Below are 14,279 nucleotides of genomic sequence, written 5' to 3'. Positions count from 1 at the left end.
GGCTTTCTTGATGATTGACTTTGCTAGTCTTGAAGCCGACGCCACTCTTATCACCAAAGTTTCTTTGAGTATTCAACATATGCTCAAAGGTGACTTGAGAGTTGTAGCACCTCTCTAACTTGTTGCTTAATTTCTTCACTTGTTCATTTAGCTCATTGTTCTCCTTTAAAAGGTTAGTCTCACAAGACATAGAAGTAGAACAAGTATCTATATGTGAAGAGCATGGCATATCTAATAAATCATCATAAGAGGTGGATACATTCTTCTTACCTACATCATAAGGGTTAGCAACAATATGTGATTGATCAATTGACCCATTTGATGAGCTCTTATTATTTTTAAGTTCTTTATAAACAATTTAATGAGAGAGGCATGTTGTTCTAATAATTTATCATGAGATGCAAGAAGTGTCTCATGATTCAATTTTAGCTCATCATGTGAAGATTTAAAAGCATCAAGTAATTTCTTATGTTCTTCACAAGAGTTCTTTAGAAATGAGTTTTTATTTTCCAATTTCAATGTTTTAGCTTTCTCATTTTCTAAAGATATGGTCATGCTAGCAAGTCTACTAACAAGCTCATCATATGAATCAACATAATCAACCACATTATCATTTGATACCTTGGTGTCACCTTGTGACATGAGACAATGTGGTGTAGTTTGAGAGCTTGTAGTAGCATCATCATCATAGCTTGAGCATGAACCAACATCACCATCAAGTGTGCATGGGATAGCATCATCATTTGCAACACTTGTGGCATTATCATCACCCTTGTCAAGTGATCTTGTGGTGTGATCATCATCATCACTTGACCATGAGGTGGAGCAATCTTCCACAATTACTGAATTGTGGCTATGCTCAACACACTCATGTGCCTCCTTCTTGGGCTCATCCTCCTTGAATTTGCCATCATCCCACATGGAGGAATCACTGTAGGTGTGCTTGATTGACTCCCATATCTCACGAGCGGTTTCCACATAGTTTATCCTTTTTATTAAATCAAAGCTCAAAGCATTTGTTAGATAACAACAAGCATGTGCATCAAGTTCATAGAGAACTCTTTGAGCTTTGGTGAGATTTCTATGGTCCAAGACATGAGTGAGACCACTAGTGACAATCCACCAAAACTTAGGTCCCTTTGCACAAAAATGATCAAGCATGTGATTTTTTCAAAGTGCAAAGTTTGTGCCATAAAAAATGTGTCTCACAAACATCTAGCCCACTAGACGTCATCCTCTCGGGTCAGTGAAGACCACAAATGAGAGACCTAGCTCTGATACCACTTATAAGGTCGAGATGGCGGACTAGAGAGGGGTGAATAGTCCTTTCTAAAATTAATTGCGTCGGCTAACCAAAATAAGTGCGGAATTAATACTATTGGTCTAGCCAAGACTACACCCCTCTATCTTTGTTCTCTAGCACCTTGCAAGGATCCTTATTTAGCAACAAAGGTGCCGAGCTAGCTAGAGCTCACCTAACCAATTGTAGAAGTAAGATCACACAAACCTATGCCACTAGTACTCTGAGCAACAAGGGAGCTCCTACACATGCTAGTAAGCAAAAGCACAAAGCCACCTAAGCTCACTAGCAATGCTAAAAAAAACAAGACAACCAATGCCAAAATAGAGAGCGTAAATACTTAGCTACACAAACTAAGCAAAGTGACTAACAAGGTTACACAAACCAAATTAGCCACGCAAGGGGGCTACTTCTATGCTACATAAGTAAGAAGGTAACTAGTGAGCTACACAAGCTAACTAATCACAAGAGCAACTACACAAGCACAATGTATATAAAAGTAATCACAAGCTTGTATAAGGGGATTGCAAACCAACGGGGAGAACAAGGTTGACATGGTGGTTTTCTTCTGAGGTTCACGTGCTTGCCAACACGCTGGTCCCCGTTGTGTCGACCGCTCACTTGGTGGTTTGGTGGCTAATTGGCATCACCCGCTAAGCCCGCACATCGAGCACCGCAAGAACCTACCCCAAAAGTGAGGATAGCTCAATGACACGCTTTACTAGAGTTGCTCTTCGTAGCTCCCGCAGGGCGAGCACAATGCCTCTCACAAAGCTCTTCTCCGGAGCACCGCACAAGCTTCTTGCGGGCTTCGACGGAGACCACCACCAAGTCGTCTAGGAGGTGGCAACCTCCAAGAGTAACAAGCACCATTGGCTTATAACTTGATCACCTAGTGCCACTCGATGCAACCTCACGATGCAATCATACTAGAATCGCTCTCACACAATTGGATGATCACTACCAAGCATATGTGAGATGGAGGGCTCCCAAGCACTACTACACAAGCCACCAAGGCTCTAGTGTGCTCAGCTCTCAGCCCAAGGCCGAGACCCCTTCTATTTATAGCCCCACGGGCTAAAATAGCCATTACCCCTTCACTAGGCGTTTTTCGGGTTGACCGGACGCGTCGGTCATATCGATCGGACGTAGGACCTTAGCGTTCGGTTGCCCAATGCTTGCCACGTGTCATCGGCTTCAAACATTGTTTAGCTAATCTCAATGGTCAAGTGATGACAGGACACAGCTGCTCAAAGTGACCGGACGCAGGCCCCCAATGTCCGGTCATTTCTAGTAAGGTTCCAGTCACGACCGGACACATCCGGTTGGTCATGATCGGACACAGCATCAGTGTTTGACCCTTCTCCAACTTTTCTGTGTCACCTACGTCACCGTACGTTAGCCTAACCGGACGCACCCTGTCAGTGTCCGGACACTTCTAGCCCCAGCGTCCGATCGAAGACCAACGCCTACACGCTCTCTGTAGCCACTGACCGGACGTAGGACCCCAGCGTCCGGTCACCACGTGACCAGCATCCGGTCCACTCTGTGAGACCCTATCTTTTCTATATAGGGCGCTGGTGGAGTTCGAACCCTTGCCTCCGTTCCTTCACCGAGTTGATCCACATCAACTCCAATTTATCTCCTTTGTAAATGTGCCAACACCACCAAGTGTACACCACCATGTGTATGTGTGTTAGCATTTTCATAAATATTTTCCAAAGGATTAGCCACTCAACTTGCCACACCACTCGATCCTAGCGATGATGCAAAGTTAGATCACTCGAGTGGCACTAGATGACCGATTTGTAAATAAGTTTGCCCCTCTTGGTAGTACGGCCATCTATCCTAAACCCGGTCATCAACTTCTCTATACACCTATGACCAGTGAAATGAAATGCCCTAGGTTATACCTTTGCCTTGCGCATTTCATTTCATCTCCTCCAATGTCGATGCAACACATGCACCAACATGATCAACAATGATATGAACCACTTCATATCATCACGTGATCATATTGGTTCATTGATCTTGACTTCACTTGCTTTTCACTGTTGCATTCGTCCATCGGCGCCAAGTCTTGCTTAAGCTTCATCGCCACGCTGTCCATCGCTCCAAAGCCTCCAACTTGCCCTTCACGCTTGCAACCGGTCCATCAAGCCAAGTCATGTCTTGATCTTCTCCACCTTGATCACATGATTCAATGTCATGTCTCATGTGCAATGAGCTCCTTCATCATCACATGTGTGAGCTTTGCAACATCTCCAAGCCATTTTCACCTTCATGGCATATGTTGCTCACACATATGTATCTGTAGACTAATCACATATGTATCTCATATAAACATAATTAGTCCACCTAGGTTGTCACTCAATTACTAAAACCACACAAGGACCTTTCAAGGAGGTGCTCCTATTCTAGCCAGAGGAGTTGCTAACATGGAGCTCACCATTGGAAGCAAGACTTTGGCCACGGTGTTATTCATCGCCGACGTGCAAGGTAGTTATAACTTGATACTTGGGCGTGATTAGATCCATGCTAGTCGTTGCGTGCCATCAAGCTTGCACCAATTTCTCATCCAATGGGTGGGAGATGCTATTGAGGTCGTGCATTCAGATTCATCGGCTAATGTTGCTGCAGCCGATGCTCCTACACTCGGGGGGCATGATGCTAGTGCTTGCTTATCTGGTAGAGATCTTTCTAGTTTTGAATTTATTAGTGTTACCAGGTAAGGTTTTGTTCCTATGTCCTTGAAGCCGATTGATAATCAGCTCAATATCATCATGTAATTATTATTATAATGGATGCTAACGTTGAATGGTTAAAACACCTTGTTGAACAGTATCAGACTAATAAGACCGATGCCTATGAGGCTATTGATGATTTTGATGAGCTTGATAAGTTGGGCCAAGGTTTTACGTCGGCCGACCCTTTGGAACAAATTGATATTGGGGATGGCTCTGTGCCCCGGTCGGCATTTATTAATTAAAATTTGGAAGCCGATTACAAAGTTGAGTTAATCACGCTTCTCAAGGAATATGTTGATTGTTTTGCATGGGATTATACAGAGGTGCCTGAATTGAGCCGAGAGCTTGTTGAGCATCGGCTCCCTATTAAGAAAGGATTCATGTCTTTCAAGCAAAAACCCCGTCGATTTAATTCTACAATTTATGATAGGATTAAAGAAGATATTAATTGGCTGTTGCAAGCAGGGTTTATCCAGCCATGCAGGTATGCAGAGTGGGTCTCTAATATTGTGCCTGTTGAGAAGAAGGATTCTAGGAATATCAGAGTATGTATTGATTTTAGAGATCTGAATAGAGCTACTCCGAAAGATGAGTATCCTATGCCTATAGCCGATATGCTTATCAATGATGCTTCAGGACACTGGGTTATTAGCTTTCTTGATGGTAATGCTAGTTATAATAAGATTTTCATGGCCAAGGAAGATATGTCTAAGACGGCCTTCACATGGCCTGGGTTTGTTGGTCTTTTTGAGTGGGTTGTGATGACATTTGGACTGAAGAATGCAGGTGCTACTTATCAAAGAGCTATGAATTTGATTTTCCATGATTTAATTGGGGGTGATTATGGAGGTGTACATTGATGATATTGTGATCAAATTGACTGCCCATAAATCTCATTTGGCCGATTTGTGTCTTGCTTTTGAGAGGATGCGCCGCTATGGATTGAAGATGAACCCACTCAAATGTGCTTTTGGAGTATCGGCTGGAAAGTTTTTAGGCTTCATAATTCATGATAAGGGCATAGAGGTTGATCCCAAGAGGATAGAGAAGATCAAGAAAGTTCAGGCACCTACGTGCAAGAAGGACTTGCAAAAGTTCTTGGAAAAAGTGAACTACTTGAGGAGATTTATTGCTAACTTGTCTAGGAAAATTATTCCTTTCACCCCTATATTGAAGCTGAAGGATGAATCTGAGTTCACTTGGGGGGCAAAACAACAAGAGGCATTCAAAAAGATAAAGGAATATTTGTCAACACCACCGGTTCTTCGTGCACCTAAGAGAGGAGTTCCTTTCAAGTTATATATTGCTGCAGAAGAGAAGGTAATCGGGGCTGTTTTGACTCAAGAAGATGAAGGTAAAGAATATATGATTCCTTATCTTGGTCGTTGTCTTTTTGATCCCGAGACAAGGTATGCCCATATAAAAAAATTATGCTTATCACTGTACTATGCTTGTGCTAAGATGAGACATTCTCTTTTGTCTAGTACATGTGTAGTTGCTTGCCAGGCCGATGTGATAAAGCACATGTTATATCGACCAATTCTTCGTGGAAGGATAGGCAAATGGGCATACGCACTAATAGAATATGACTTGACTTTTGAACCATTGAAAACATTAAGAGGTCAAGTTCTTGTTGATTTTATTGTTGAGCATGGTATTGATTTAGATGATGAAGTCAATTACCTTACTTTTACTCCATGGAAATTATACTTTGATGGATCGGTTTGTAAAGATGGCCAAGGTGTTGGTATTATCTTATTTCTCCTAATGGTGCTGAAATTGGAATGTTAAGCCGATTAGATTTCTCTTGTACCAACAATCAAACCGAATATGAAGCTCTATTATTCGGGTTGATCATGTTGTGGTCTATGGAAGTAAAACATGTTGAAGCTTATGGTGATTCTTTGTTGGTAGTACAACAAGTTGCTGGTGAATTTCAATATTTAGAAGGATCACTAAGAGCTTGTCTTGGTGCTTGCCTTGATGTTATTGATTCTTTTACCGAATTTCAAATTCGGCATATTCCGAGGCATGAAAATCAAAAGGCCAACATGTTAGCTTAACAAGCATCTGGCTATGATGTCAGTTGATATAATTTCCATATTCAAGAATAGCCGATGCATGAAGATTACCAGTCGGCTAAGCCGACTGACCAAGTTGGCACAGCTGACTACTCTTCTGTTGTGGCCAAGTTGGCTAAGCCGACTACCCTAGTCGTCCAAGCCGACACCTCCAAATTGGCTAAGCCTACTGGCCCTGTTGGCTCAGCCGACTCCCCTTTGACCAACCCAGTCAATTCGCCCGAGAAGCTATCAAATCGGCCCGATATAATGTCCAGTGATGTTGGGGCCGATTTAGAAGATTGGAGGACTCCCTTATTGAGATATCTACGTGATCCAAGTGCCAAAATAGATAAAAGTGTTTGGCGGAGCGCTTTCAAATATGTATTGTATAATGATGAGCTCTATCGAAGAACCACCGAAGATTTACTGCTTAAGTGCTTGGGATCAGATCAGACAAGAGTGGCTATGGGAGAAGTCCATGAAGGCATCTATGGTATGCATCAATAGGCCTTGAAGATGAAGTGGTTATTGCGTAGAGCTGGTTTCTATTGGCCTATTATGATGGCTGATTGTTTTCGCTACTACAAAGGTTACGAAGAGTGCCAGAAGTTTGGAAATATTCAGCTTGTGCCCGCTGCTGTGCTTCGTCCTATCATGAAATCATGGCCTTTTCGTGGTTGGGGGTTAGACTTCATTGGCCAAATATATCTCCCATCTTCGAAGGAACACCGATTTGTGTTAGTTGCTATGGATTACTTTACTAAGTGGACCGAGGGAGTTCCTTTGAAGAATATGACACACAAGAAAGTAATTGAGTTCATTACTAGGCATATTATTCATAGATTCGGCATCCCTCAAATATTAACTATAGATCAAGGGACATCGTTTGTGTCTAAAGAGGTGAGGGAATTTGCCGAATTATATAAGATCAAGTTGCTCAATTCATCTCCATACTATGCTCAAGCCAATGGCCAAGCTGAGTCTAGTAATAAGACTTTGATCAAGCTCATCAAAAAAAATTGAGGAGAATCCAAGGAGATGGCATGAAGTTTTGTCTGAGGCTCTATGGGCACATCGCATTTCAAGGCATGGTGCTACAAAGGTTACTCCTTTTGAGTTAGTATATGGCCAAGAGGTCGTGTTGCCTGTCGAAGTGAATTTGGATGCATACAGGCTTGCTAAACAAAATGATTTATCAGTTGTTGTGTATCATGATTTGATGATGAATAATATCGATGAGGTGACTGATGTGAGATTAAAAGCTCTCAAGGAAATAGAGAAAGATAAAGCTCGAGTTGCCAAAGCATACAACAAGAAAGTCAGGAGCAAATCCTTCCAGGTGGGAGAATTGGTGTGGAAAACCATACTACCAATTAGATCGAAGAGCAATCAATTTGGCAAGTGGTCACCGAATTGGGAAGGTCCTTACAAAGTGATCAAAGTTATATTCGGAAATTCATATGTGCTAGAGACATTGCAAGGTGAACGTCTCACGAGAGCATTCAACGGGAAGTACTTGAAAGGGTACTTTCCAAGTGTTTGGCAAGAAGCCTAAGTGCTCTTCAAACAATGGCCGATATATGTATCGCCCTTAGAAAAAATGGCCGATGTATACATTGCCCTTAGTTACTAAGCAACCGATGAGATGGGTATCGTCGCTGTTTGGTTTTGAATAAGTGTTTTCAGGTTCATGCATCATTCACTTGAAAACAGGGGGCATATGTTGACAACCAAAAATGTTTATTTTGTAAAGTTGTCAAAATGTGAAATGGACTTCACCATTGCATTCCTCTCGTCGAGACGATAAAAAAACATATATGGAACGTCTAATTCGAAGTCCGGATGAAGAAGTTATGCCCTCAGAAAGATGTCTCGTTGTCGGGAGTTCCGACCCAAGTCGGGACTTCTGACTGTAGGAAGTTTCGACGGGTGTCGGGACTTCCGGGAAGCCTGAAGAAATCTGCTCAGGTATCTGGGGTTATCCCTACGTCGGGAGTTCCGATAAAAGTCGGAAGTTCCGACTGTCGGGAGTTCCGACACAAGTCGGGACTTCCGACATACCTCACAGAAAATCCTGTTTGGATCTAGCCTCTTGGATTCCGATCCAAACTGTTCCAAACTCGTGGAAAACTTGGAAAATAAGGTTTGGAGAGGTTTTCTACTGGGATAAGACCATCCCCTCTATATATATGAGAGGATCATGGCCGATTGAGTTCTCATCTCTCCAATCGTCATACAAATCAATCTATCAATTCCTTACGCCCTAATTCCCCTCTCTCAACCTCTCTTGCTGTTCGTTGAGTTTCCCGACGAGATTTAGCGGCATCCTAGGTGGCTTTACTGGTCCTAGGAGATCCTCCACGTGCTCCTCCCTGACGGGTCTTCCCGGGAGAAGTTCGGGAGCTTTCCAGCCAAGAACAAGTTCTACATCGGTCTCATCGGTCTTTAGATTGGTTTGATCGATTACGCCGCGTTCTTGCTGCGTTGCAGGTTGTGTGCAACCTCTTTGGGCGTCAAGGCCCTGCTAGTGTGTTGGTTTGGGGTCATCCTCAACGTCAACAAAGCTGTTTAGTGGTAAAACATTTTTTTACCTGGTGCCTGGGCAATCGACAAGCTAGACCTAGTGTCACTTCTGATTTCACTTCAACACATGTATGTGGATTAAGGTAAATACACGTGCATTCAAGTCCTAAATGGTATCTGCAACATCTTAGGTGCTAGTAAGATTTTGAGGGATGCATCTTGGGCTCATCCAAAACTGGTGAAGCCGTGAAGGAGTGGTCCTGGCCTCCTGGGCCCCTGGCTGACCCGGTATGCTGGTACTGGTAGTATCTGGGCCGTATGCACGGTTCGAGTATTTTCAGTTTCCAGAGCGACTGGTTCAGGTGAGGGGAGAGGGGGTGAGGCGACCAGGCTCCCTTCTTCTCTATCCACACCAACAGTAGCTAGCAGAACTGCAGTCTGCAGAAGCAGTATGGCGCGGCTGTAACTCGGGCACTCGGCCCCGTCACCTTCCTGCCCTCTCCGTTCCCGACGCGCAGGAGCAGTCGCCCGGTTCCGGTAGGTGAGCTATCCCTCCCCACACCACTAGGATTGAAGATTCTCCCCAAATTCGGTTCCATACAGAGCTCTGCTCACCGCGGCGGAGCGCCGCTGCAACGCTGCTCTGCCATGCGCGGTCGCCGCTCGGCCCGGTGCTTGTTCCCCAATGCCTGACGCTTCTCGTGCTCACCCCATCGCCTGCCCCCTTTGCGCGCTCGCGTTAGGCGTCAGTGCGGCCCGTGCGCGTGCGCGGATTAAAGACCCATGCGATTGCCTGTAACTGTGAACAGAATAATAGATTGTCCTCAGTCTATAGACAAGCTAGAAATTGATGTTCCTTGCTTCGTTCTTGTTACAAATTGTAGGGTGTCGTGAACCACTCAGTGTCTCAGTCCTGTCTCCTGAGGCCAAAGTCCCAAGCATTGAATAGTTGACAGAGTACCTTACTAGTTTCAGAGCATTAAGCAATTTGTTAAAGTTTTGCGTGCACGAGGCAAAAGTTGCTGTGCTCATAATATTATTATTATTCAGTTCGTGCTTTGCCAGAATTGGAGATGCCATTTGCCACAGGCGACCTCCATTGATTTGGACCGACCTGCGCAAATTGTGATTGAACTGCCCCATGTTTCAAGCCCATATAATGCAGGGCATCTCGATATGCGGTTCAGTTGCCTCACCCCATGGAGGAAACTGCAGAGGGGCTTGTGTCGCAAGGAACGATGTGAGGCTACCTTGTGAGGTTAATTCAGTAAGCCAGGGATTGTACTCTTTGCATTGGTGTGTGCATAAACCACAAATGAAGGCCAATGGAAGAAGAATGAATGCTGCTGTAAGAACTAATGCTAGATGGTTGTTTGGAGGAGATGGACGTAGCAATGATGCAAGGCTGGAGCGCAGTGAGTCTGCTAATGAAGATATCTTGATCTTCTACTTCCAGATGGATCTACAGACCCGTATACAAGTGAGTAGTTGCTTATTTATTCTTGGGTACTCAACACTCCTCTCTTAAGACAAAACCAGGGGGATGTCTTCTCCCTGTGATCAGATTTTATTTGTTTAAACCGTTGCATTCTATAATCTATCACAAACAGAAGCTACTGCTCCAGCTGCTAATGTTTTTCATATACCTATTATTTCACTGATCTATTGTCTAGTGTATGGTCTATTTACTGAACACTGAACATGCCATCACTACACTGCTGTGAGTATTATTTGATTTTTCCTGGCTCACTCTTGGTTGTTTGGTTTTTACCAGTATGCATTGAATATAGAACAATTTGATGTGGCAAAGCAATTGAGAGAAAAACTAACCGAGGTAACATAAAAACTTCACTTCCAAGTTCATGGGAAGGGAATACATATGATGAGAGCTTGCTAAAGAAGATACCCTTTTGTAGATTGAAACAGAAATTATTAGGCAGCGTGAAGCTAAAAGGGGATCTCCAAAGACTGAAGCTCAAGACAAAGCTCTAAATCTTTTACGTGTGCGGTATGTTACCATTTCAAGCGTTCCATGATAATAAGAAGATTGAGTGCACTTGTACATGTTCTCACATACACATTGTTCACATGAAGAATTCATATGTTCTGGTGCTCCCCTTTGTTATTTGACCTATACCGTAGCAAATCTGATGAGGGAAAACCAGTTATTGGGCAACCAAAATCGATCCATTTGGAAGCTACCTTAAATTTCCCCCCTTTTATTACAGTGCAGATTTGCAGAAAGCTATTGACAGTGAAAACTATGCTTTGGCAGCTGGTCTCCGTGATGACATTGCCAAACTTGAGGTATAAAAAACTGAGGGGGGCTAGTCTTATGACTATTTTGTTCAGTAACTTACATATGAACTTCTAATGTCATGTAGGCCGAGTCTCTTGCCGTATCTGCTAAAGCTCTTGCTTATCAAAATGTGAAATATGCTTTTCGATTAGGGCAGAAAGTACGTCACAATATACATGGTGAGTATTTCTATACAATCTAAATATAGTTCACCTTGTCCTATGTAGCTATGCATAATCTCAATGAATATGCATTTTCTTCAAAACCTTTGGCTCACAATATGGACACTCAAAAGCATTTTAAATTGGTCCTCTTTTTGTAACAATAGGCGTCCACTTTGTGCTATTTGTTTTCAACATTCTCAATATCTTTGAAAGGCACCTTCAAGTCCTTATTTTCATTGTTTCAGTTGGGATTGAACCAGATTCACTAAAAATACTCTACACTATCAGCTTGGACTGAACCAGAACTAACGTAATAACTTCTAGATTTTTATATAAGCTATGTAATTAGGCTGCCTAGTGTGTTTCTTCATTTTCAATCTGTTGATAAAGCTTATCTGTAGCTTTATTCATCCTCATTTGCTTTTGAGATTAAATCCATAGTTTAGTATTTGGTTTTAAAGTTGACTTGGTGAATACTCTAGTTCATCCTGACTTCAATTTTGCACCATCATGCACTCATGCTGAAGGATATAGAGGCGTGATATGTGGCATGGATCCGGTGTGCTGTGAATCCAAGTCCTGGATGGAGACAGCAAATGTGGAGAAGCTGTCTAAAGGTCCAAATCAACCTTTTTATCAGGCAAGTACAGCTTCCAAAGTTGTATCAGTATCCACAGTTTATAGCAGATCTCAGTAATTTTTTCTTGTAGATTATAGTAAGCTATTTTTGTCAAGTTTACACTAAACTGCAGCTGCACTAGACTAGCAGAATGATAACATGTTATATATGACAATCCTGGCAAAGGCTAACTTGTTTGTTCACCTGATCATAACTAACATGCTTGTACAATTTATGAATTCATAATTGTACACTCGCAGACATGTCCTGAAATTGCTAATTATCCTATATCAGGACTTTGATATTGTTTCTATTCTGTGACATTTATTATTGAAATAACCTACCCTCCTGCCGTCCAGCCCATAAGGCCCAGCCGACAGCCCATGATCAGCAGTATTGAGTATTGACATTTGTTAAATGAGCTGTTTCTCTCTGGGTGCACATCCTCTTAGAACCAATTTTCTTAGGTATACAATACAAGTATGTAGCAATGCATTGTGAGCTGATTCTTCATTATCAGTTTCAGTTTCTGGTCTTTTGAGACTTTGGCATGCTATTTAATTTATTGTTTAATGTTTCAGGTCCTGGTTGATGTTTATGTTGATCCAGAACTGCTGGTTGCATATGGTATGCTTTCCTCTTTCTTTTTGTTAGTTGATATTTTTTGTTCCCAGTTTGGCCAATTGTTCTCTCTTCCTTTGATGCACATGTTAATCTAGAGATCTTTTTTTTTTAATTTTATTTTTCCTTTTTTCACTTCTCCCCAAGGGGCAGTGTACGAGAACCATTCCACTATCTATTAATACATTGATACACACCCCTCCTGCTAATTCAAGAAAAAAGAATAGTTGTTCTAATATATGCAATTGAGGGTTTAAATTTGGCATTGCCAGATAAAATAATGCATCTCTTGTTATGATTCGACAATTTCATAGCTATATCTAAAATGAACTTTTATGAGTCAAAGGGTGCATGGAAATTGAAACAGGATAGAGGCTATTCCACAGTTTTCATTATCGAAGATACATGCACCTTTAAAGAAACTTGTGCAGTTTTGATATTTCAGTTTTGAATTTCAGTCGCAGAAGAGAATCTTTCTCCAGCTGAAGAATCAGAAAAAGTGGGTATATGTTCCTCATATGATTGTTGCTCAACACTTCGGGTTGTACTTGTTGAGCTTAAGTAATATTGTTCCCTTTTTGTACTGTAGGGAAGGTTTGATCACCCCTACATTGAATTTCTCTTTTACGGTGAGGACACAGCTGGGGATTTCATCCCTATCAAGCAGCTCCGTGAGAAGTATGACCAGCCACGTTATGAAGCTTCTGGAGATGAAAGTGACAACGATGGCAACACAAATAGCTGAAGCCTGAAGGGCAAGGTATCACTTAAAATGGTATTTGTGCATCATCAAACTGACCTGCAAACTTAGCTTTAATCCCTGTCTATGCAGTGCCTTCATGTTGCTAGAGGTGTTTTGGAACCATTTTTATTCACCGCCACCAACTGAGATGCGAAGTGATGAACTATCTGGTACAGCTTGAGATGGCAGATGTAAGACAAGACAGCCGTTGGCGAACTAGGCATCCTCAGTAACCTGCAGTTATCCTCTGTATATGCCGTCCAACCTTGCAGATCGGAGATTTTTTTTTTAGAGTTTTACTGTCACCAATCGATTAAGCCATGCTACATGTGCCTTGCTTTTACGTTATACCATCGATAAATGTAAACGAAAAATAAAAGAAAGGAAGAAAGAAAAAAATATCCCTATGGATGTTCTGTGTGTAGTTCTCCGAGATCTATCTAGTTCTGTACTGTACCCTCTGATGGACAATTGTGCATATGTAATACTGGCAACTTCTGTGGAATCTCGAATAACTTATGCGAAGGCTTCACATGTAGGCGGTGTTTAAATCTAGTGAGTAAAGTTTAGGATGTCATATTGTGGTGTCATATGGGAGTGTTCGGATATTAATAATAAAATAAATTATAGAATTCCTTAATAACCTGCGAGACGTTTATTAAGTTTAATTAATTCATCATTAGCATATATTTACTGTGGCACAACATTATCAAATCATGGACTAATTATGTTTAAAAAATTCGTCTCGTAAATTAGTCGCAATGTGTGCAATTAGTTATTTTTTAGTCTATATTTAATACTCTATGCATGTGTCTAAATATTCGTTATGATAGAGAGTAAATTTTAGAGGAGGAACTAATCAAGGCCGTAGTAGTTTGGACTCTGCTATCATGGGAATATGGGATGATGTGGAAATAACAATTTCCGTTGACTGCTTGTGCTAGCCTTTCTTTGGGGGAAAAGATACAATCATAATAGAGCTGAAGACTACATTTCTTTGTGACTGCCAAGATGGAGCGCAGAAACGGCGCGGATTCCCTTCTTTTTACACGAGCGGTGGTCAGAAAAGTTACACCATTGGAACTGTTGAAAATTAGTACTGCTCCTTCACGAGTTACCATGTCATGATAAATTTTACAATGGTTAAAAAAAATATAAGACATCCATTCGATGAGATCGGACGATAAAAAAATAGGAAGTA

General features: G+C 41.9%; 1 protein-coding gene across 3 annotated transcripts; it reads left to right on the top strand.

Annotated features, from left to right (window-relative positions):
• The first annotated feature begins 8,989 nt into the window (after window positions 1-8,989).
• On the top strand, window positions 8,990-13,583 carry LOC136453043 (clp protease adapter protein ClpF, chloroplastic-like). 3 transcript variants are annotated; one of them, XM_066453620.1, is made up of 11 exons: window positions 8,990-9,170; window positions 9,785-10,113; window positions 10,408-10,467; window positions 10,550-10,641; window positions 10,862-10,940; window positions 11,018-11,111; window positions 11,624-11,736; window positions 12,297-12,342; window positions 12,795-12,835; window positions 12,926-13,096; window positions 13,169-13,583. In XM_066453620.1, exons 2-10 carry the CDS (start codon window positions 9,793-9,795, stop codon window positions 13,079-13,081), a joined length of 1,002 nt encoding a protein of 333 aa, XP_066309717.1. In that variant the 5' UTR covers window positions 8,990-9,170; window positions 9,785-9,792; the 3' UTR covers window positions 13,082-13,096; window positions 13,169-13,583. The 3 variants fall into 3 exon arrangements, with proteins under 3 accessions (XP_066309717.1, XP_066309715.1, XP_066309716.1); XM_066453618.1 differs by having other exon boundaries at window positions 9,684-10,113; XM_066453619.1 differs by having other exon boundaries at window positions 8,990-9,174; window positions 9,684-10,113.
• Window positions 13,584-14,279: the final 696 nt, after the last annotated feature.

This window comes from Miscanthus floridulus, chromosome 5 (genome assembly GCF_019320115.1).
Source record: "Miscanthus floridulus cultivar M001 chromosome 5, ASM1932011v1, whole genome shotgun sequence".
NCBI classification, from domain to species: Eukaryota; Viridiplantae; Streptophyta; class Magnoliopsida; order Poales; family Poaceae; genus Miscanthus; species Miscanthus floridulus.
This window is presented reverse-complemented; position numbering and strand designations above follow the sequence as displayed.

Excerpts from the sequence above, each read along its gene's own strand:
- LOC136453043 (XM_066453618.1), top strand. The coding sequence starts at position 9,775 with ATGTTTCAAGCCCATATAATGCAGGGCATCTCGATATGCGGTTCAGTT. Across the intron at positions 10,468-10,549 it reads TGAGAGAAAAACTAACCGAG|ATTGAAACAGAAATTATTAG; the intron begins GTAACATAAAAA and ends ACCCTTTTGTAG. Across the intron at positions 10,941-11,017 it reads ATGACATTGCCAAACTTGAG|GCCGAGTCTCTTGCCGTATC; the intron begins GTATAAAAAACT and ends AATGTCATGTAG.